This window comes from Anolis carolinensis, unplaced genomic scaffold (genome assembly GCF_035594765.1).
Source record: "Anolis carolinensis isolate JA03-04 unplaced genomic scaffold, rAnoCar3.1.pri scaffold_8, whole genome shotgun sequence".
In the NCBI taxonomy this organism is placed as follows: Eukaryota; Metazoa; Chordata; class Lepidosauria; order Squamata; family Dactyloidae; genus Anolis; species Anolis carolinensis.
Window position 1 is genome coordinate 21,426,035 of NW_026943819.1, and position 23,255 is coordinate 21,449,289.

At 39.4% G+C, this 23,255-nt stretch overlaps 1 protein-coding gene across 4 annotated transcripts in view; it reads left to right on the forward strand.

Moving 5' to 3' along the window:
* opcml (opioid binding protein/cell adhesion molecule like) overlaps positions 1-23,255 on the forward strand; it is a 934,533-nt gene that overhangs the window by 203,789 nt on the left and 707,489 nt on the right. For 3 of the 4 annotated variants that reach the window (XM_062961394.1, XM_062961393.1, XM_062961395.1), the window contains one exon: positions 4,398-4,502. The exons of the other annotated variant lie outside the window; for it this stretch is intronic. In XM_062961394.1, the coding sequence (XP_062817464.1) occupies positions 4,398-4,502 (105 nt within the window). The remainder of the gene's footprint in view (positions 1-4,397; positions 4,503-23,255) is intronic. 4 annotated transcript variants of the gene reach the window in all.

Genomic DNA, 23,255 nt, shown 5'->3' on the forward strand with positions numbered 1-23,255 from the left:
AATTTGTTGTATAACATGATGTTTTGGTGCTTAATTTATAAAATCATAACCTATTTTGATGTTTAATAGGCTTTTCCTTAATCCCTCCTTATTATCCAACATATTCGCTTATCCAACGTTCTGCCGGCCCGTTTATGTTGGATAAGTGAGATTCTACTGTATTATTATTAGGTCTTCTTGCTCATATCCTCTTTCTGTCTGGTTAAATGTTTGAAATCTTTCCTTCCTGGGCTCTGATATCTGCTGCTGAGAGGTCTCTTCATTACAGCATGATGAATGAATATTTTTCTCACCAGGGTGTTAAGATGGTCACAAAAACAACAAGCGTCTTGTGGCGCCTTAAGGCCTAATGCAGTTTATTTGGGATAAGCTTGCCTGGACAGCCGCCCGCTGCATCAGCTGGGGCCTGTTTCATACATCTGATGAAACAGGTGGCAGTTCAGGGAAGTTTATGCCAAATAAAACTTGTTGATTATAAGACCTTTTCCCTTGCTTTTGCTGCAACAGACAGACACAGCTGTAGATACAGAATAGTAGACTGATCGAAAAGGGTACACAACACATGCTCAACAGCTTTGGAAGTGCACAAACAAGACCATCTAGCAAATGTGAAAATATAATTAGCATCACAAAAGCCCTTTCGTGGCTTTCATGGCATTCAGTGAATCTCAGGGGCCATTCTATAAGAAATAAATGCATAACATTAAAATACAGGTATTTTATAGATTCTTGTGAACATGCATTTTCTGTTTAATATCTTTTTTTAAAGGAGTTTCTGTATTCTCAATATCTCAAATGCACATTGCCAGAATCTCTTAAGAGACTGAGGCAGTGGGTTTTTAATTCTTGGAATCTTTCTCCCATTTGTCATTGTTCAGCTTTTTCCTTGCTATGCCTTTGTTTCAAATGGAGTGTATATTTAAACAACCCCCTTGTTGTCCATATCATCTTGGTAGCCTTTATATAATTTAAAACACACAGAGTTGCGTAGGAATAGAATAGCATTCTTTTGAATAGTTCATGAGCCCTCTGGTGGAATTTCCACGATTCACCGAATTTGTCAGAGCTTCACCCGTGCCTGAATGCAATTCTTTTCTTAGACTTTGCCGCTCTGGAAATTTGTCATGATATTGTAGCTATTGCTTAGTGGCGATAAACATAGTTATTGTAATTCATGGATTATACAATGAAAGTAATGGGTGTGACTGTTCAGATGCAGGAGACGCTGTCTTAAAGATACTGTGATATCCCCATTTGAGAACTATGCAAGCCTCAAATGCGGAAAACTTAACAGTCAGCTCTTTGAGAAAAAATATTTGATTAAAAGTAACTTCAGAATCTTAAACAATGATGTAGCAGTTGTGAATGTTTAGACGTGCCACCCTGTTTCTTAACTCCTAGTACAGTAGAGTCTCACTTATCCAACATAAACAGGCCGGCAGAACGTTGGATAAGTGAATATGTTGGATAATAAAGAGAGATTAAGGAAAACCCATTAAACATCAAATTAGGTTATGATTTTACAAATTAAGCACCAAAACATCATGTTATACAACAAATTTGACAGAAAAAGTAGTTCAATATGCAGTAATGCTATGTAGTAATTACTGTATTTACGAATTTAGCACCAAAATATCATGATGTATTGAAAACATTGACTACAAAAATGCATTGGATAATCCAGAACGTTGGATAAGTGAGACTCTACTGTATATGGTTACATGTTGCATTACCATTCTATTCTGCAATTCTGCAATATTGTGCTCAGTTTGGCAACACAATTCAAGAAGGGTATTAACAACATTGCTGAACATGACCTGAGGAGGTAACCAAAATGTTAGAAGTTCTGGAAGCCGTATCCTGTAAGGAATAGCTTACAGAGCTGTATATGTTTAGCTTGTAGAAGGTAAGGTTTAGAGATTCTATCATAGTCAATATTTATGCATTTGAAAGAAGCCAGTTTGTTTGTTTTTTGCTGCTCCATAGATTAAGGCTCCTTCCATACTGCCATATAATACAGATTATCAAAGCAGATAATCCACATTATCTGCTTTGAACTGGATTATATGAATCTACACTGCCATATAATCCAGTTCAAATCAGATAGTCTGGATTTTAATTGGCAGTGTAGAAGGGCCCTAAGACACGGAGCAGTGGATTTCACCTAAACATCAGGAATAACTTCCTGATGTTTAGAGCTGATTAAGTGTAATATGTAACTGCTACAGAGTGTAGTAGAATTTCCTTCTTTGGAAGTTTTTAAAATTCAGTTTCTCAGAAACAATATCTTCTATATATATAAAAGAGTGATGGCATCACGGCGACCAACAAAACAACAAAACTACAGGCCCCCCAACCTCGAAATTTGACAACACAACCCATCATCCACGCCTCTAGGTTGATACAACAAAAAGAAAAGAAAAACAAAGTCCTTATTAGAGGGAGAGGAATAATTGTTTTTATCCAATTGCTGCCAGTTAGAAGGCTAAGCTCCTCCAACTTGGTCTCCTAGCAACCCAATAAAAAATAATAAAAAACACTAAAAATAATTAAAACACTAAAAAATTAATACAATAAAATACTATAATACAGAAAATAACTAAAAATAATACAAGAAAATAATAAAATATAATAAATAAAAAGATAACTTACAATAAAAATAATTTAAAAATACAAATGACGTCAAATAAAAATTACACAACAATTTTTAACCAATACTACCACCACTTTGCCACAGCAACGCGTGGCCGGGCACAGCTAGTGTTATTATAAACTATCCATGTGGACATTCATGGGTGGCATTGATTAGCTTCACAAAAACCTTCCTTTGGGTGACGTTTGTGAAAACAAGGACTGTTTACATGTGACAACAGTATGTGGTGAAGATGGCTAGCTGAAATGCTAGGGAAAATTGCAGAAATATCATTGGTTACTAGCCATTATGACTATTGTTGATTGGTGGCTTACATGTCATTAAGATGGAGAATTCGCTGCAGGTCTTATGTCTGAGTTTTAAGGAGCTATCCAATGTGCTGAATCCTATCTCCAAAATTGGCTTGTTACTGCAGATAGCTCTTTTATAGTTTAAAATAAAACTTACAGTGCTTTCACTAATCAGTGTAGGAATAGAAATGTTATTAGAATAAGCAACTATAGGGAGAAAGAAAAAATGAATGAAAAGCTGGTATTTTTGCTCTATGCTTTCTAATCATTTCTAGGTATGTTGACCCTAATGCAGTGGTTCTCATCCTGGAATCCCCAGATGTTTTTGGCCTTCAATTTCCAGAAGTCCTAACAGCTGGTAAACTGGCTGGGACTTCTGGGAGTTGTAGGCCAAAAACATCTGGGGATCCCAAGTTGAGAACCACTGCCCTAATGCAAACTTATCACAGAGTTTTCTGGGAGTGTGTGAATTGCTTAAGACACTTCAATAAGTTTTCATGGCTGAGTGAGGTTTAGAACCCTGATCCCCAGAGTCACAGTCCAATTCGTGAACTACCCTGGCTTTTGGATGAACAGGTTATATGACTCAAAGAGTGTGAGGGAGAAAGAAAGGTCAAGTCTAAGGGCATCAGTCTAAAATTGGAATAGCAGATAGAAATAGAGTAGACAAGACAAAGAGGAGACAACGCAAGGAATCCTCTCTACTTCTTTCTATCTCTGTTGTATGTGTGAAAGGGTCCCAGTGATAATTGGAGCATTTTGTCTCTACTTTAACTGCTGTCTTTCCCTACTAAGGAATCCTGGAATTTGATTTTTTTAAAAAAGTACTGATAATTATCAGCCAAAGTTCTCAAGTGCTTCACCAGACTACAAATATCAGGATTCCATAGGACCATCCATGGCAGCTGTACCAGAATGATTGTGATATAAATGGGTAGTATAAACAGGTACCTAAGGGCACATGGTGACATAATTCCATATCTCACAATACTTAACATAGTGGGATGGGGAAAAACACAGAAACACAGATGGGCGAAGAAGGGGAATAACTGTGAGGTTTCCTCTGTGTGTATGTGTGTGAAGCAGCCCAGTTTACCACAAGATGTAGTTTGGATGAAAGAGCTTTAGGTGAGAATAATTGCTCAGAGTTATGTCTGTGTTTTAAAAAGGAGAGAATAGAAGGACAAGGAGGAGGGATGCAGATAAATGAGCGCTTGTGGAATAAATAAGCAAACAAACTGCAAGAAGGATGGCCTTTGCAAGAATACATGCCATTCATCCTGACCTTTGCTGATGCATATTTAAAACTCTCTTTGTACTTCACAGACTTGGAAATGCATTTAAGGCCCATTGCTTTAAAAATGTGCTTCATGCTGGTGTATAAAAACTCACTGAACTTTTGCTGTTAATTTTGGTTTCTTTTCACCCTTTCTTCTCTCTCTGTTTTTTTGCAGGTAAGTGGCATTTACTTATTGTTGAATCTCACAAAAAAAGTCGAGATGTAGGGATGCAAAACATCCCCCCTCCTCACCTCAACCCCGTTGGCAGTTTCTTGGCAGGTAAACCTAAATTTCCCTTTCCTTTGTTCCTGGGTGAAACTGTTTTCTTTTGTTCTCTTTCTCAACCTCGACCTCAGTTTGTGGAAAGCGAGCAGGAGATTGTGCAGGGCTCTCTTCACAGTTCACTGACTTGAAGGCTGGACTTGCATTGTGGATTGGCATAGCTGTCTCTCATCTCTGTTTTAGGCAAGCTGCTGCTCTTTGGGATTTGGAGAGATTCAAAACTCTGGGATTTCAGATCATAAACATGGGCTGCCTTGTAGACAGTTGCCTAAAGTGTACATGGTGACCCCCTTCCTCCTTGTTCGGAGGTGCTGATGCTTTACTGAAGATAGACAACATACTCAATATTGTGGGATGGGGAAGAGACATTCGGTAGAAAATGAATTGCACTCTAGGGGAGAGATGTCTTACAGCCCGGTGCTGAAAAATATTTGCTTGGACGTAAGTCCTGCTGAGTTTATTGGAGCTCACTTTCTTAGCTTTTAATATCCCAGGTTTTAAATCAAACACGTGGCTAACTGCTAGCCCTTGGGCAAAGTCTTGACATTGAAGTCATTTTCTCATCTCTGATGCTTGAACCAAAATATTTTCATGTTGTAAGAACCAGGATTTTGACACACACTAGTGCTACATTTCTCTTTCAATACATGAATGTTCTGTTCTATGGCTAGACAATGTTCTAATGGCTAGACTGCACACAACATAAATGATAGAAACTTTAGACACTGCTCACCTTAGAAAAAAATAAAATGCAACATGCTCAATCATTTGCAAATAAACTCAGTTGTAGGGGCTGCACACGTTCCAAGCAAAGGGACAGACAATATCATCTCAAAATACTAAGCCGTGGACCCCCTCCTTAGCCCCACTAATTTCCAGATAATTGGGTATACAATTAGAGTCTTGATGGCTTAATAATAATAATGGTACCATTCTTCATCTTATCTTGTGCTTCCTTAATATCTGAGAATGGAAATTAGAAAGCTTCAGTGTAAAGAAGCACGCAGTTGTCTTGCAATGATCAAACAGACAAGAAAAAAGGAAGATGAATTCCTTGTTTCGTAAGAAGAGGGGGAGAGGGAAGAAAACAACCATCCCAAACCTGCTGCCTGCCTTGACAGGTTATATTGCTTCTTATTTTGGGTTTGTTTTTGTCTGGTGTAACTACTCATAAGGATTCAAGAAAAGTTAAGCCTTTGAAGTGTACAATTGTGCTTTTAGATCCTATAGATTGCTACAATTTCTCGCTGTGAACCAGTACACATTTACCTTGGAACTAAACCACACCAACCCAAGATATTTTCTCAGTGTCGCCTGGAAGTGCCATTGGCTTTTGCTGGATTGTGCCCATTCCCCAGTCCTCTACATTACAAGGCAATTTGCTTTAGTGTGGTATTGATTTATGCAATGTTCTGCTGCTTTCAGCATCATTATAATGAATCCTCATCCTATATTTGTATATGTTTTCTAAAGCTGGAGCACGTGAATGGTCCCAGAGGTGCATTTGTAGAACACCATGACTCTATGTTTCCTATCATGTGAGATTATTCCTTAGGATCAGCTATATCTCTGTTCAGCAATCCGGCTCTATATACTAAGCTTCTGCTAGAAACCTTTTAATAGGCCTGTGTACTAACTGTACATGCCAGAGGCAAGAATGTATGGTGGAAAAAAGCAACAGTGAGAGAAGAGACTTTTGCTTCAAAACTGAAAAGGGAAACTTTTCAATCAGTACTGATCATACAGGCATAATCATTTGTCTGGTTTATAAAAGTAACGAGCATAGTCATGCAGATTTCTTCTGCAATCTAATTTTGAATAGATCAAGAAGTATGCCTTTAAGCCTTACTTTGAATTCCTCAAGTATGAGATGGCTTTGATGGATGGCTGCAAGGTACTAGGGCTCTGAAGGGAGAAGAAGCAGCATTCCTGCCTCTCAGATGGAACTCTACTACTTTGGAAATATTTGCCCATTAGGAATTATGCTGAATATGCCTTGTGTAATCAAAGTGCGTAGTCAGACATTAGATGGTGGCTTTTCTCATGTGTACTATGTGGTTCACTCTGGTTTTGTGCACGACTCTGCTGCTGCATTTGTTCGTGCCATTGTGCAGGCAACCACAATGACTATTCATGCCGGTTTTTCCATCCTTCTTCAGCTGGACACTGATTGGATTTGGGTTGCTTTGAGTGACAACTCGTATTTTAGAACTTTTTGGACCAGACAGTGGAAAGGTTTGAGGCCATACCTTAGGACAGACCTTGATCAAATACCTTTTTCCTGGGCCTTGATACAATTCAATTTCTGGGAATAAAAAACCTGCCAGATAGAACCCTTTCTATACATTAAAGCTGTAATAGTTTTCTCACTCAACCATGGGCATATTTGATAGGCAGTTCAATGGCTATATTCCATAAGTCTAACTATTGTTAGTTGCTTTTTGTCAACTATTTTAGTGCTGTTGATACTCTTATTTTTTTCAACTTCCATACACTTAGACAGGGTCCTCTTTTAGGTCCTTTATTTGCCCCAGAGTTTGCCATTCTGTAAAGTAAAAGAATGGGGCTCTTTATTAATATCACTCTCTAAATAGTCATCATATAAGTTCACAGTTTGAAAACTGCCTGGAGCTCCAGAACCTTTAATGCTTGTGTACAACAGGAAAAGAGAAAATCAACATGTGTTGTTTGCCAAGAGAACTAGATCCATCTGATCTAAATCTATTTCAGTTTGTTTTCAAGCCTGGTTATTGGACAGAGAAAGCTTTGGTCACCCTAGTGAATGACTTACGCAGAGAACTGTACAAGGCAAGTGTGTCCTTGGTAGTTCTCCTGGATATTTTAGTAGCTTTTGATACCACCAACCATCGTATTCTTCTGAGTCACCTTTCTGGGATGGAGCTTGGAGATAATGTTCTTCAGTGACTCCATTCCTTCCTGGAGGGACATAATCAGAAGGTGGTGCTGGGGGACTCCTGCTGACTTCTTGGCCTGTGGGTTTCCTCTGTTTTGTCCCCCATGCTTTTCAACATATACATGAAACCACTGGGAGAGGTCATCTGGAGTTTTTGAGTGTGGTGCCACCTATACTAAGATGAGACCCAACTCTGTTACTCCTTTCCACCTAATTCTAAGCAAACAGTTCCTATGCTAAACCAGTGCCTGACAGCTGCAATGGACTGGATGATGGCAGACAAATTGAAGCTTAATCCAGACAAGACAGAGATGCCCCTAGTCAATTGAAATACAGATCTGGGAATAGGGATTCAGACTGGTTAGATGGGGTCACACTCCCCCTGAAAATGCAGACTCATAGTTTGGGAGTGCTCCTGGATTCAGCTTTGAACCTGGAAGTCCAGGTATCAACAGTGACCAGGAATGCTTTTGCACAGTTAAAGCTAGTGCGCCAATGCACCCATTTCAGTAAAAGTTGTACCTGGCCATTGTGGTATATGCCATGGTTGCAGAAGCATAGTGAAGGCATTGCCTCTCCCATGAATAGGAATTCTTCTCACTAGTGGGATTTTCCTACATTCCCCATGTTGCTAGCATTTCTAGAATGAGACATGCACATCTAAAAACATTTGCTGTGTTCAATATTCCCTTGATCTATTCGCCTTCCTCTTTTCTTTATAAGCTTAAACTATACCTCTAAATCTCCATTGCTGTTTTCAGTTAGTACAGTACTAGAAATCTGGGGACTGAAGAGAAATATTGTTTGAGAGGCAAGATCTTTCTTTGTGGGAGGCAACACCTTCATCCCCCATAGTAGTTCTCCCTGGCATTTAACCCTATCTATTAGATTCTTCCAATACTTGGTTTAACTGTTGTGTTGTATGTTCCCCATTTCCTTCCTGCTTCCTCTTTGCAGAAACAAATGAACATCAACTCCCCCTCCACACAAACACACTTCTGACTCATCTAGTGCCTCTCACCTGCTTCTTCAACTCAGTAGTCCCTCTGTTTTCCAGCTGTCTCTGAAATAAGTGTTAACAGGTATCTGACACTCGGCTTGGTCCAACTGGCGCTTTTTCCCTATGGCTGAATTATTTTCTGCTGAGTTGCTTGGTTCCAGGATGGGAACCAGAAGAAACAGTTGGCCAGGTGGCCTATGAGCAAGATAGCGCCTTTGTATAACTTTCCACAGCTTTTTCAGAGGATATCACTTTTTCTCAGGACAGCACATTATCTCTCAATGGCAAATGCACTGAGGTAGAAAAGCAGGGCAATACATGATGCAGTTTATTAAGCCATGTATTTGAGCCATTTCAAGCGAGCATAGTCTGGAAGTGTTAATCAATATAAACAGCAATGCATTGAACCACCTTCTGCTTACCGTGGAGAACGAGAGAGGGCAACACATTATGTCAGAGATATTGTGTCTCAACAACATCTACCAAGATTTGACAAAGTAAAATGTAAAATGAAAAGCAAGCAAAGTGGGAGGGGGTGGCATTAAGAAAGTTGGGTTTCAGGGAGAGAAACTGGCAGGTTAGTTTACCACCGGTTGCAAAGGTCTGTTGTGTGTCTATGTGGGTGCATCTGTCCTTTTGCCTATCTAATTAGTATTACCTATCTATCACAAGGCACATCCTTGTCTAGCTATCCACCCAACCATCATCTCTCTGCTCCATATCACAAACCTTCCAACATTTCATGGATGAAAACTTAGGTGTATGTGGTCAGGCCACATCAGAGCATGATCAAGATGGCAAAGCCACAACACATGACTGTTTATAATAGAAGACTGAGACTTTAATTCTCATTGCAGGCAGTGCCAAGGCTCTCCGTCTGTTTTTATTATGACATTTGTTCTTGGGTGGATGGTATTTTTATAGCCTCCCCAGAATTCTGCAGGAGGCAGTCACAGCATTTAAAATGGATTAAAGTGGGAAAAATGCTCAAGTGTGATGAGTCAACTAAGTATAGTAAAATAAATTCCCTGGCCCCAAATTCTTGCTGGTGGCATCACTAGCTACTTAATAAAGAATGACAATAATGGGGGCGAGGGCAGTTGAGCCAACTTTATTTTTGTCTTATAGAACTAGGATGTCAATAATTTCTGACAACAATTACAAAACCACATAATGTGTTGATGGTTTGTCTTTTTTGGTCAGTTTGGAAAAACTTTAAAAACTTTAAAAGTTTTGATTCCCATTTTTTTTAGATGAATTGCCATGCTGACATATATACAACAGACTCATATTTGTTTTGTTCCCACAAATCAAGCATTTGAGTTTTTTTTAATCTCAACTGCACATCATATGTCAGAGTCATATTTATAAATGTACACAATGGGCACATCTTGTCTCCTGTTATTATAGTGGCAGCAGGTATGAAGACAGAGAAAACAAACCTTGCATTTTCAGTGCAGTGAACAAGTCTTGAAAGTTCATTGTTTTGAAAATGAGAAACACACTTACAGCATAATTTTATCTATCCTCAGCAATGAGGAAAACTTTATTGCTCACTCTTTAAAGAATGCCACACATCGATATTATCTAACCTTATAGTCTTTTTTTTTGGGGGGGGGGGGAATGTTTCTCAGTTCCATGCTTATCCAAGAGCAATAGCTGTGGTTCACCCTTGTTGGCTGTCAATCCTCTATTAAACTTGTCATCTCCTAGCAGCGTGTCTGTAGAACGTGCTTTTGCCATTGCTACTCTTCCATTGCTGTGGCAACTGGATTTCCACGCTACTCACACTAACAGTGTAATCAAACATTTCTATTTCTGAGGGCAACTTTTTCTCCTGACGATTGGCAGGTGTGTTTTGCTGTTTGTTTCCTCAGGCTTGTTATTAATACGTTGTTAGCTCTTTCCATCCAACTGCAGCCCTGCTGTGCCAGCGACCATATTGTGTGCTGTTGTGAGAGATTACATTGGCACAGTGGGTGGGCTACTGCTGTGGAAGGAGGAAAGGGGTCAGTAGCTCCGAATGAGTAATCCTTAGTGCACTAACAGCCACAAAAGCCTTGCAACCTAGTCGTGCTTAGTCCTACGTGGTAATTTTTCTGTACATTGATGATGCTGACTAGGGCTTTGCTTCCCTTTGTCCAAGCATGAATCTGTTAATTGTTCAGCCTGGCCTTGAAAATATAATGAACATGATTCTATTCTGTGTGCAATTTTATGAATACTTGACAATATCGCAGAGGTGCACAGAACCCTCCTAGTCACTTGAGAGAATGGTATTAGGACACCAGCAAAAGTATCCTCATGCACATTGATGTGCTCAGCCTTAGTCTTGGTGCACACTGGGTTGTGCTGATGTACATTGACATTCTTTAGTCACTGTTATGGGGCACATCAGGAGTGCATGATGCTCCTAGGTCCCAGTGTATATTGATCCCGATGCACAACAGGCATTTCACTGACTCCCCTACATAGCAATGTCAAAGCAACTCTGTGCCGAATCTTGCAGAAATCCTCAATTCTATTTGTCCAGCAACCATGGAATAAGAAGACCAGATACAGGAAGCTAGGTTGATCAAGGACCACTGTATTTAACCTAAATCTATTTAAGAGAAATGAAGCTTGAGAGGCGCAAGAAGGGGGGAGCAACCCCGTGAGGGATCAACTGAGGTGCTGACTTCCTTCTCTGGAAGGTCCAAGGGCAATCCAGTAGCTGAGTTGTTCCCTGTGTGGCCATTGACTGGAAGGCAGACCCAAGGAACCCCCTCCCCAAGTCACAGGATTTAAAGTTACGTAGTACCAAACCCCAAGGCCAATCCAAGGAAAGTTTCATTCCCCATCCCCAAGTCATAGGAGCTCAAGAGATTGTTCCAAAGATCTCCCCTTCACCAAAATGGTGCCAAGGTACTCATTGTATCTGCTACTTTTCTCCTCCAACTATTTGTCATCTTACCGCCTATTTAAGAAATCCACAGTTAACCAATTGTTGAACTCCCTCAGTATGCAGTAGGTAAAAACAAAAACAACAATTAAAAATAAACAGGCAAAGGGACTCAAGCAAACTCCAGAGCATCCCCTGAATTTGCCTAAATTTGGGCAAAGCCGTTTTATCTCAGCATCACCTGTGATACTCACTGGAATTACAGTAATGATGTGAAGACAGTTGAAGGCCAATTCAGGGTGAGTTCAGATTTTCATGCCCATGTAGACTCGCCCTAGGTTTCGGGCTGTGGAGCAAGCTGGTGAGCAGCCAGCTGCAGCCAACTGAGACTAATCACTCTGACCAAGAGGTCATGAGTTCGAGGCCAGCTCGGAGCCTGCGTTTGTCTTTGTCTTTGTTTTATGTCAAGGCATTGAATGTTTGCCTTATATGTGTAATGTGATCCCTTAGGGGTGAGAAGGGCGGAATATAAATACTGTAAATAAATAAATACATACATACATACATGGCTATAGCTGGATGCCATTCATTTCAACATAGAAGAGGGCGATTCTGAATTTCCTTGTGACCCAGAAGACCCTGCCTCTCATGGCAATTTACAATTTAAAAACCTGACATAATTTGGAAACTTAAAATATTAGATATAGCTCATACCAGCCCCTGAACAGCTTTTTGTAAGGACTTATGTGATGAAAACATTTCTAGATAATGAAATATTGGCTTAATAATGGCATAGCATTAATATTGGTTTTGGGATAACCTTATTGTCCATCTTCTCATGACTCTATTTAATCAGTCTCCTTAAATTTCTGGAAATGAATAATTTCATTCAACAAGGGCTATTTGCAGAACAAGGGGCCATGCTGGTTGTGGGATTCTGGAAATATTAGCTCCCTCCAAAATATCATTCCCAAGTTCCCACTGCCTCTTATTATGATGCTTCAGGTTTGTTTAATCCTAATATATGGTTCAATGACTGGCATTTGTAGTTGTTTCTGTTGTTGTTCTGAATAATCTGTTTATAGTATAAACTTTATTATCTTTTCTCGCGAGTGCAGGGCAGTGGGCAACCATCACTTACAATAAATACAGTAATATCCAATAAAACAGTTTAACACACCCTATAAATCCAAATGTAAATGTGCTAAAATACTGTTCTTGTATTATATTAGCTCGTAAAAATGCCCTTTGAAATGAAAACATTTTACTGCCTCTTTTTTTCTGCGTCCAGTTGAAGAGCTCCAAATACCTGCAAGTAGAATCTCATTTGACCAGTTTTAAATCTTATACATCTTTAGTAAAGTTTGGGAAGTGGTTTTTAAAATGTATTAGTTGCTGTTACAGTTCAGTTCTACACCATTCTGCCAAACCCTGATGTAGGTGGTTATAGTTACAATTTTTAAAAGGTTTGTCTCTTGCCTGGGGGGCATCCTTTGTTCAGTCATTAGCCGTCCTTGGGGCTCCTCTGCCCTCAGAGTGTTGGTTCCCATCTACTGTTTTGATTTTAGAGTTTTTTTAATACAGGTACCCAGATTTTGTTCGTTTTCATGGTTTCCTCCTTTCTGTTGAAGTTGTCCACATGCTTGTGGATTTCAATGGCTTCTCTGTGTAGTCTGACATGATAGTTGTTGGAATTGTCCAGCATTTCTGTGTTCTCAACTAATACACTGTGTCCAGGCTGGTTCATCAAGTGCTCTGCTATGGCTGATTTCTATGGTTGAATTAGTCTGCAGTGCCTTTCATGTTCTTTGACTCTATAACGATGATATATTAGATATGTGAGTAGACAATATAAAAGGGAAGAGGGTGTAGAAATGCGATAATAGATACATGATTTGTAGGTATGAACATTTGTATTAAAAGTGTAATATACTCACAACATGAAATATAAGATAATATCAATAAAAATATATATTTAAAAAAAATCTATGCCCTGCCCGAAGTTAAAATGTCTATGTAGATCAGTGGTTCTCAATCTGTGGGTCCCCAGGTGTTTTGGCCTACGACTCCCATAAATCCTAGCCAGTTTAGCAGCTGTTAGGATTTCTAGTAGTTGAAGGCCAAAACATTTGGGGACCCACAGGTTGAGAACCACTGCTCTATGCCTTCGAGCATCAGGAATCATACATACAGCGTCACTCTGTAACCACATAGGTATTTTTTTCTACTTCACATACTTCACAGTATGCAACTGAGATACATTTACACCCCTGTTAAGGACAAGAAATGCGAACGGCACATATTTCTGTTATTTGAGGGAGTATTTCTGCATTGTTGTTCAAAACTCTGGATGTGATCAATCTTGATTAAGGTCCCCAAATGTGTCTTCCTTTTTGATGTGCCTTTAATTAGCCAGGACAATGTTGTAGTAATATTCAGCTTGCTGCTGTGAAGAGATGGTAGATGATTTCAAACAGTAAAAACAAAGCAAAACCAAAAAAAGAAACAAGGAAAAGAAGAAGAGTCACCTGGAGCTGCTGTACGTAATGTGACCTCCGCTGAGGGTAAATGTTGGAACTTTAATACTTCGCTGTTAGTGCCTGGTCTTCTTCACCTTATCTAGGTTCTTTGCTCCTTCTCTTGTCCCCTAGTGAGCCTCGATTTGTTGTGGATGCATTGCCATGGTGATTTGCAGTTTCCATTCCAGTTCTTACTGAAAGTGTCATCTTTGCAAAAAGCAAAGGCTAGTTTATTTGGCTGAAATCAAACTTGACTATGCTGATTGCTTCAGCAGCATTTGCACTCAAATCAGCAATCTAAAGTGATAACCTTGAGTTAAGAGTTTAATTTGTTCAGTGACAGAGCTCTTAACTCAAATTGCTCTTATCTCAAAGCAAATTTCCCATCGAAATGTTACTAATCAGTTCTGGGGCCCCAAGCCACCTCCCCCCATTTTTGGTTATGTGTTTTTAAATAAGAAACTGTACTTTATTTACAAATAATGTATAAATGCACATTTACATGGAACAATAAAAAAGAAAGATCAACTTTTAAATGGTAGAAGCATAAAGTTGTAGCACAGTGGTAATGGAGCAGCTCTTGAATATTTTATTTAAAGACCCTAAAAATCCCTTACCTAGATGACCCTTATTCAAAAATCTTGTTTTTCCATTAAAGTGTTGACAGGACATGTTCTGCCTGACATTTCCTCTTTGTTCACAATATAAGGTCATGCAAACTGCAGTAATGATTTGGCTGCTGGATGATGCATACGTGGGATGAACTATGAACATATCACCTGAGGATAGTGCATACGTGGAGCAAACTATGGACACTTCACCTGAGGTGATGAGTAATGAGTTATATAAGTTACAAGGCAACTACGCATGTCCAAAAGGATTATAATAGTCAGCAAATTCCATTGTCAGTCTGCTTTCTGCGCATGCTTCTGTAAAATTGTATAAATTGGAAAGCCACTACAGGCAAGGTGTGGCATTGCGTTTTTTGGGTATTAGCTAACATTGTCACCTGCTCTTGGCCAAAAGTAAACTATCTTGAAGACAACTTCTGCTGTCAGTCTGCTTTCTTCACCTGCGTCCAAACAAAATTCCACAACAGTGGTAGAGGCACAAAGTTTTGGCAAGGAAGCACAAAGTGAAGAGGCAGATGTACCATTTTCTTCATATTGTACTTATTCCTCCTTCTCTTGCTCTCTCTACCTGTCTCTCTTCATGAAGCCAAATATACCAGAAGTAAAAACCACATGAAAGCAAGTAACCCAAAGTTCCTCAAAACTGATAAGAGCAAAGCAGACAGCAATCTCCCATATTGAAAAAGAGCACGAGGCATGAGGAACAAAGTATGGAGACACGAGACACAGAGTTTGTTCACTTGAAGTCCTAAAGCCCTGTACTCTGGTGTTAGCACTCTCTCCGGTGCTGGTGATCTCTCTGGTGCTAGTGCTCCCTCTGGCATAGCTCTTAACTCAAAACTCTGCTTATATGTCAAAGCAAAACTTGGGGCGAGCAATGGCTCTTGACTCAAAATGCTCTTAAGTTGGGATGTTCTTAAGTCGAGGTTCCACTGTATATGGTCTTTATATCTGATTGCTTTTTTAATGGTGTAAAATGGAGTATATGCCATCTATATATATAATGAAATTTCAGCCTAGGACAAAACAACAAAACTACACATCCCAGAAACACTAAGCTTGGCAGCACAACCCCTCATCCATGCCTCTATGTTCATACAACAAAAATAAAAGAAATATAAAGTCCTAATTAGAGGGAGAGGAATAATTGTTTTTATCCAGTTGCTGCCAGGTAGAAGGCTAAGCTCCACCCACTTGGTCTCCTAGCAACCCAATCAGCCCAAGGCCACTTCAATCAGTCCTCTTCCACACTGCCTATAAAATACAGATTATCTGATTTCAACTGGATTATATGGCAGTGTAGACTCAAGATGAGCACCAACCCCCACAGTCAGGCACGACTGGACTTAATGTCAGGAGAAAACCTTACCTTTTACCTTAACTACCATAAATTCCTCAATACTTTATTTCCCATACCACCATACTTCGCCACAGCAATGCGTGGCCGGGCACAGCTAGTTAGATATATTTAAACTGTAGCTCAGGAGTAAAAGAGTACAACATAGTATAGTACATGCCTTGTATCCCTGGGGAATACAACACTAGAGTATATTTGAAACCCTATTGAAATGATGGATCTGGCCCAAGAATAGCACAGGGTCATATTGGAGGACCTAGAAAATGCATTGTTGGATGTGGAGAAATGAATTAGAGGATGTAAATACAAAGGTCATACTATATAAAGCATGGAATTTGAGAGAGATGGCACCTCATATATGTTCAGTGCATAAGCTCAGGAGATGAGAAGGAATAGATGTAAATACCCTAAGAATACTGAAAGGACAGAAACACACATGTGTGAAAGTAAAGTGCTGTCTGTCAGAGACAGGGAATTGATTTAACCTTTGGATGCTATTGTATTTCAGCTTCTACAAGCTGCCATGACTAATGGGTGATGGGAATTGGAATCCAAATGCATCTGGAGTGGCACCTATCCCCCGCCCCTCCAAAACAATGAACATTGTTGTACCTTCAATGCCAAAGTAAATCAAAACAGCATAGCAACAGGAAGAGGAGGAAAATGAAAATGTATTGATGGTGCCTGTGAAAATCCCAGGGAGGTTTGAACAAATAGCCGTTTGTTGAAGACCAGTTTTATTGCAATTTCTTAAAGGATTTACTATAAATGGAGTGGGGAGGGCAAGCAGTTCCTTGATGAAGAGGCATTTGCTAGAAACATACCGGAATTTAGACACCTGGTATCAATACATTTGTTTCTTTTTTTCATTTGCGTACCTGCTCACTGGGCCATTGAGGTGTGTCAACACAGAGTTGTATAAGGAATAGTGGAAGGACAATGCTCCCAAGGAACAGAAGGAGGGAGAAATAGGAAAACAAGGAAACAAGTACAGCCAGCCATCTGTATCCACAGATTCTGCATCCATGGATTCAACAAACAACCCTGCTGTAGTTTCCCACAATTTCACATATTCTCTAACTCTTTCTGGTACTCATTTGAGTTATTTGCCATTTGATATCAGGAAGCAATTACAATAAGCTGGAAAGCAAGGTGAAAGAGGGAGGAGGGAAAAAAGCTTGGAACATTTTGAAAATAGCTGAAAACATGGGATGCTAGAGCATTATTTGGGACTGTCCTTAACAAGTGGAACAGTTGGAGTGTATGAAATAGTAATACAGTAGAGTCTCACTTATCCAATGTTCTGGATTATCCAATGCATTTTTGTAGTCGATGTTTTCAATGCATTGTGATATTTTGGTGCTAAATTCGTAAATACAGTAATTACTACATAGCATTAATGCGTAATGAACTACTTTTTCTGTCAAATTTGTTGTATAACATGATGTTTTGGTGCTTAATTTGTAAAATCATAACCTATTTTGATGTTTAATAGGCTTTTTCTTAATCTCTCCTTATTTTTCCAACATATTTGCTTATCCAACATTCTGCCAGCCCGTTTATGTTGGATAAGTGAGACTCTACTGTAGCTGAAAACATGAGATGATATAGCATTAATTGGGACTGTCCTTAACAAGTGGAACAGTTGGAGTGTATGAAATAGTAATACAGTAGAGTCTCACTTATCCAACACTCACTTATCCAATGTTCTGGATTATCCAACGCATTTTTGTAGTCAATGTTTTCAATATATCGTGATATTTTGGTGCTAAATTTGTAAATACAGTAATTACAACATAACATTACTGCATATTGAACTACTTTTTCTGTCAAATGTGTTGTATAACATGATGTTTTGGTGCTTTATTTGTAAAATCATAACCTATTTTGATGTTTAATTGGCTTTTTCTTAATCTCTCCTAATAATAATAATAATAATAATAATAATAATAATAATAATAATAATAATAATAATCTTTATTTATACCCCGCCACCATCTCCCCAACAGGGACTCGAGGCGGCTTACATGGGGCCATGCCCAGAACAATACAATATAACAGAATATAAATAGAAGAACAAGTCATGACACATTGAACAATACAATAAAAGATAATATACACTACATTACGCAACATATTATCCAACATATTCGCTTATCCAACGTTCCGCCGGCCCGTTTATGTTGGATAAGTGAGACTCTACTGTACTTTCATTGAGGCTATTAGAGTATTGGCAGACTGCAAGCGTGCAACTGTTGAGAGAAAGAATCCGGAACACAGCACGGGAATGGGGCTTTTGATATGTTTGTATATATAAACCTTTAAACTTCTTAGGAAGGGAGACCCTGAAGTAGCTTGTGTTCTTGGATAATGCCCCCCTTGCATGAATACAAGATGTTGCTTGCATGAGGTGTAAGCTAGCAATTTGCATTGATTTCATGTCTCTTTGCATGTGACTGAGCAGTCTTTATGCAAATGTGTGCAAAGCCAGACTAAAGAAATCAATTGACACAACATATGTAATTTAGCCATTTACTAGCGGCTAGAAGTGTGTACGGATCTGACATTAAACATGAGTTTTATGCACTGCTTCCTCCACTGAGATTGACAGGGCCTGTGCAAATGACTTGTCCTCTCTGCTAATGGCTGGGAAACATTTACCCCTCTGAGGAGCATGAATACTTTATTGCATCACAGTGCTGTGATTGTTTTTGTTTTTCTTTGTTTTGTTTTGAATTCAACCGGAGAGAAAGAGACATTTTCATGCACATCCTTCTTGGACCTCATAACAAATTGTTATTCTTGCCATGTGCCTTCCAGCAGCTTTCAACTTATGGCAACCCTAAAATGAACCGATCTCAAGGTTTTCACGGCTGAGCAGAGATTTGGTCCCAGAAACCACTTATATGGCAGAATGATGGCGGTTTGACATCACTTTAACTGCCATAGCTCAGCCTGGGATTTGTAAGTTGTTGTGGCATCAGAGATCCATAGTAAAGAAGTAGAGATATTTCACAAAATTACAAGTCCTAGAATTCCATATCATTGAACCATGGCAGTTGATGTGTTATTACACTGCTATAATATAGTTACAGCCCAAATTTAGCACTCAGATCATCTTATAATGCTGTTTCTCATAACAAATGCACACATATTTTTAGCTTTATTTTGTATTGTGGAAAAAAGCTCAGAAAGGGGCCAAGACTTGTCACATAAGGCACATGTTTTGTGTGCAATAATCTACTAAGCAAATATCTGGTGAAAGATTATCGTAAGGCAAGTTAAGGGTGCTTTGTAGTGAAGTGGACAGAGCACTTGAATTTCACCGCCAAAGCTGCCTTTTGTCCTCAGATGCACACTCATAACTAATGCTAAGATCCAACAGTTATCCATTTCTATATGGAAATACAAAGTATACATCACAGCTATAGCCCTTATTAATAGATCACATTTACTGGCATGTATGTATTTGGCGCTCCAAGCAGTCATGCCGGCCACATGACCTTGGAGGTGTCTACGGACAACGCCGGCTCTTTGGCTTAGAAATGGAGATGAGCACCAACACCCAGAGTCGGTCATGAATGGACTTAATGTCAGGGGAATACCTTTTACCTATGTATTTGGCAGGACTTATAGGCATATCCTGCAATGATCCTTTATTTAATTATGTCCACTTCAGTGTGTTGTTGAAGGCTTTCATGGCAGGAATCACTGAGTTGTTGTGAGTTTTCCGAGCCGTATGGCCATGTTCCAGAAGCATTCTCTCCTGACGTTTCGCCCACATCTATGGCAGGCATCCTTAGAGGTTGAGGGGTCTATGTCCACTTCATAGGGGGTGCATTTTAGTTTGGTATTTTATTTTTTTATTTATTTACAGCATTTATATTCCGCCCTTCTCACCCCGAAGGGGACTCAGGGCGGATCACATTACACCTATAGGCAAACATTCAATGCCTTTTAACATAGAACAAAGACAAGACAAACATAGGCTCCGAGCAGGCCTCGAACTCATGACCTCCTGGTCAGAGTGATTCATTGCAGCAGGTTACAGCTGGCTTGCTCTCCAGCCTGTGCCACAGCCCGAGCCTGGGTAAGAAACAAAAATGTACAAAAGTTCAGAAACTTTCTCTGACCTTGGTGTGTTAGCCCCAATCAGTTTTTTACATTCCACCCGTCAGAATAGATATAACCTGGTACAGAGCAGATCCCTTCTATTTGGAGCAACAGAGAGTGGGCAAAGATAAGGAGGGAGAGCAAACCAACTTTTTTGCTCAAGTTAACTCTCCCAACCAGGAACACAAATTCCAGTTTCTCTTAGTTTGCCCTACCCATCACTCACATTCAGCATTTGGCCCTTCTGTGTGTGCCCATTTGTGTGCACTGTGATCCTCTGCAGATGCCCATCCAGAAAATGCTTTCCCCACTAATAATCTGTCTGCAAACTGATTCTGTTCTCTCAAAGCAAAACACATACACTTTGATTTTCTTTCCCCCTTTCTTCCTTCTCCTTCCCTACCCTTTACCATCCTGGAGTAAAAGCTCTGATGAAACTGTGCTCAGAAGCCGCTTTTGTAGCTGTAAGAAGGGAGCCGATTGCTCTGGCCCATGGGGACTGATTTCTCTTTTACCAAGTCAACCCATCAGAGAGGCAGGCTGAACTGAATCCAATAAGCACCATCTGAGATTAAATTCTGAGCACTTGAGCATCTAAGGCCAGCAAGGAGCCCTCGTCTCAGCAGTCCATCGAGTGGCCTTGGTTCTCATCTTATTAGTGGGAGGAAGACGCTTGGGTTTAACCAAAGGCCCTTAATTTTCAGGCAAGGAACTGAACCAATAATGTCTTCTGCCTCCCTCTGACCCTGCCACATTTTTTTTGTTTCTGAAGTGTTCTCCCGCTTCTCTTATTTGATATATGTTTGCACACATTTTGGATCCCTCCAGGTAGTGAATGGAATTAAACCAGCATATGGACAATCCATTTAAAAGAGAGGTACTTTGCGGCAACATGGGAAGGGGATAGATTCAGTAAAATGGAATGGCTAATGCGACATATCTCCACCAATGAGTTATGACAGTTTATTTATTTTATTTATTTACAGCATTTATATTCCGCCCTTCTCACCCCGAAGGGGACTCAGGGTGGATCACATTACACATATAGGCAAACATTCAATGCCTTTTAACATAGAACATAGAACAAAGACAAACAAATATGGCTCCGGGTGGCCTCGAACTCATGACCTCCTGGTCAGAGTGATTCATTGCAGTTAATTGCAGCTGGCTTGCTCTCCCGCCTGCACCACAGCCTGGGCCACAGCCCAGTTCATTAATATTCAGTAAAAGCCATTCCCCCTAGAATAGGTAGCTTTTGTGTTTGGCATTGCTTTATTTATTTATTTATTTATTAGCGACATTTATATCCCGCCCTTCTCACCCCGAAGGGGACTCAGGGCGGTTTACAAGTACAGTAGAGTCTCACTTATCCAACATAAACGGGCCGGCAGAACGTTGGATAAGCGAATATGTTGGATAATAAGGAGAGATTAAGGAAAAGCCTATTAAACATTAAATTAGGTTATGATTTTACAAATTAAGCACCAAAACATCATGTTATACAACAAATTTGACAGAAAAAGTAGTTCAATATGCAGTAATGTTATGTTGTAATTACTGTATTTAGGAATTTAGCACCAAAATATCATGATGCATTGAAAACATTGACTACAAAAAGGCGTTGGATAATCCAGAATGTTGGATAAGCGAGTGTTGGATAATTGGGACTCTACTGTACATTATATTATACGACTATATTGCAATATTATTAGCAGTATTGCATGTAATATAAATATACAATTATAATAATGAATTATAAGTGAGACTCTACTGTAGTTGCTCTTGGGAAGCCTGTGCAGAAGCACTAGTTTCAAGGCAGAAAGTAATGCAGAATGTTTTATTGCAAATGCTTTTTGTTAAACATTATTCACAGCATTCACAATCTGAATTGGCACCTCAAACAACTGATATTTACAGCATTTCTGTTTATTTATTTATTGCATTTATTCTCCATCTTTCTTTCATCATGAAAACGGAAGGGTTGCAGACAAGGCTAATAGGCTTTCTCTCATACAAGTGATGTGCACATCCAAAGCTGCTTAAATTTAGCAAGTTTGCTCCATTTTGAGCTTCCTGCCTTTGCCTGATAAACCATTTCTGATTGGAAGATAGCTTTCAATATGTGCTGTCAGACAAGGGAAGCCAAGTTTATCCTTTTTACTATTCACCAACCTTGCCTCGGAGGTCTTGACCTTCCTGGTATCTTCCCTTATTTATATTACTTTTTAAAATCCATTTCAGAATTAAGAAATAAGAGACTGTACACCTTTTTTTTCCATTCCTTCCATCTTATTAAAGAGCCAAAAGATCACACCTACTCAAAGAACCAGCTGATACAGCCCCATAGTTTTTTGAACTTAATTAAAAGCTTAAATACATCATTAGCCTTTAACTGTGTTCCATTCAGGTTGTGATAAAGGTTCTTTCGTTCGGGAGAGAGGCCTTTGTAATTTTTTTCCTCCCATTTCAAAAAAAAAAATGGGGAGGGGGCTGTTCTTTTTAACCTTGTGGATTTCCTTTTTTCTCCTCTTTAATTATTACTCTAACATAGAGAGAGGACGGGAAATTCTGAGTGCAAAAACAGTCCATATGCTTCTTCCTCTCCTCTCATGTTTCTGTTCTCTTTCTTTTGTCAGTTCATTCTCCAGTTTCAACTTTAGAATGCAATTCTCTGTAACAGATTTTACAGATGCACACACATCTGGAAATGTGTGAGAAACATCCATGGATCTCTCAGGCAGGGATGCAATTCTTCACTAAGGGCACATCAGTCTTTAAATCAATGTGCTAGATGCCAGTTTGGACCTGAAAGATGTCTGTAAAGGGACTTTCGCAATAGCCATTGAACACAGTTGGGCCCCAATGGTGACCACACTAAATATCACCCCTTTGCCCCCCATATCACAATGATTTCTAGTCATGACATGGCACTGACCTGTTCCTTACACAAACACAAGATGGTCTATGTACAAAGAAAATATGTCCAAATAGCATATAATATTATTAAAGTTCCCCGTACAAAGCTCAAATTGGCAGTACCAGACAAAATGAAAAGGAGCAACAGCTCTAACAGTTGAAATCACCACAAACAGAGTCACTCTGTGTAAGCAATTAGGCACTATATATAAGTTCATTTTTGCTGAGTATATCAACTCCTGAAGAAGGGGATTTTCTCCCCGAAACAGGGTACAAAAATACCCGGGAACCCCTGTAGACTTGGGACTTTATTTGGACTTTACTTGCGAAGACTTTTTGAGAGCGGTGCTCCATCATTATTTTCTTCATTTCAGTATACAGCAACATGACCAACTATCTGTTTACTTTGTTTGGAAGA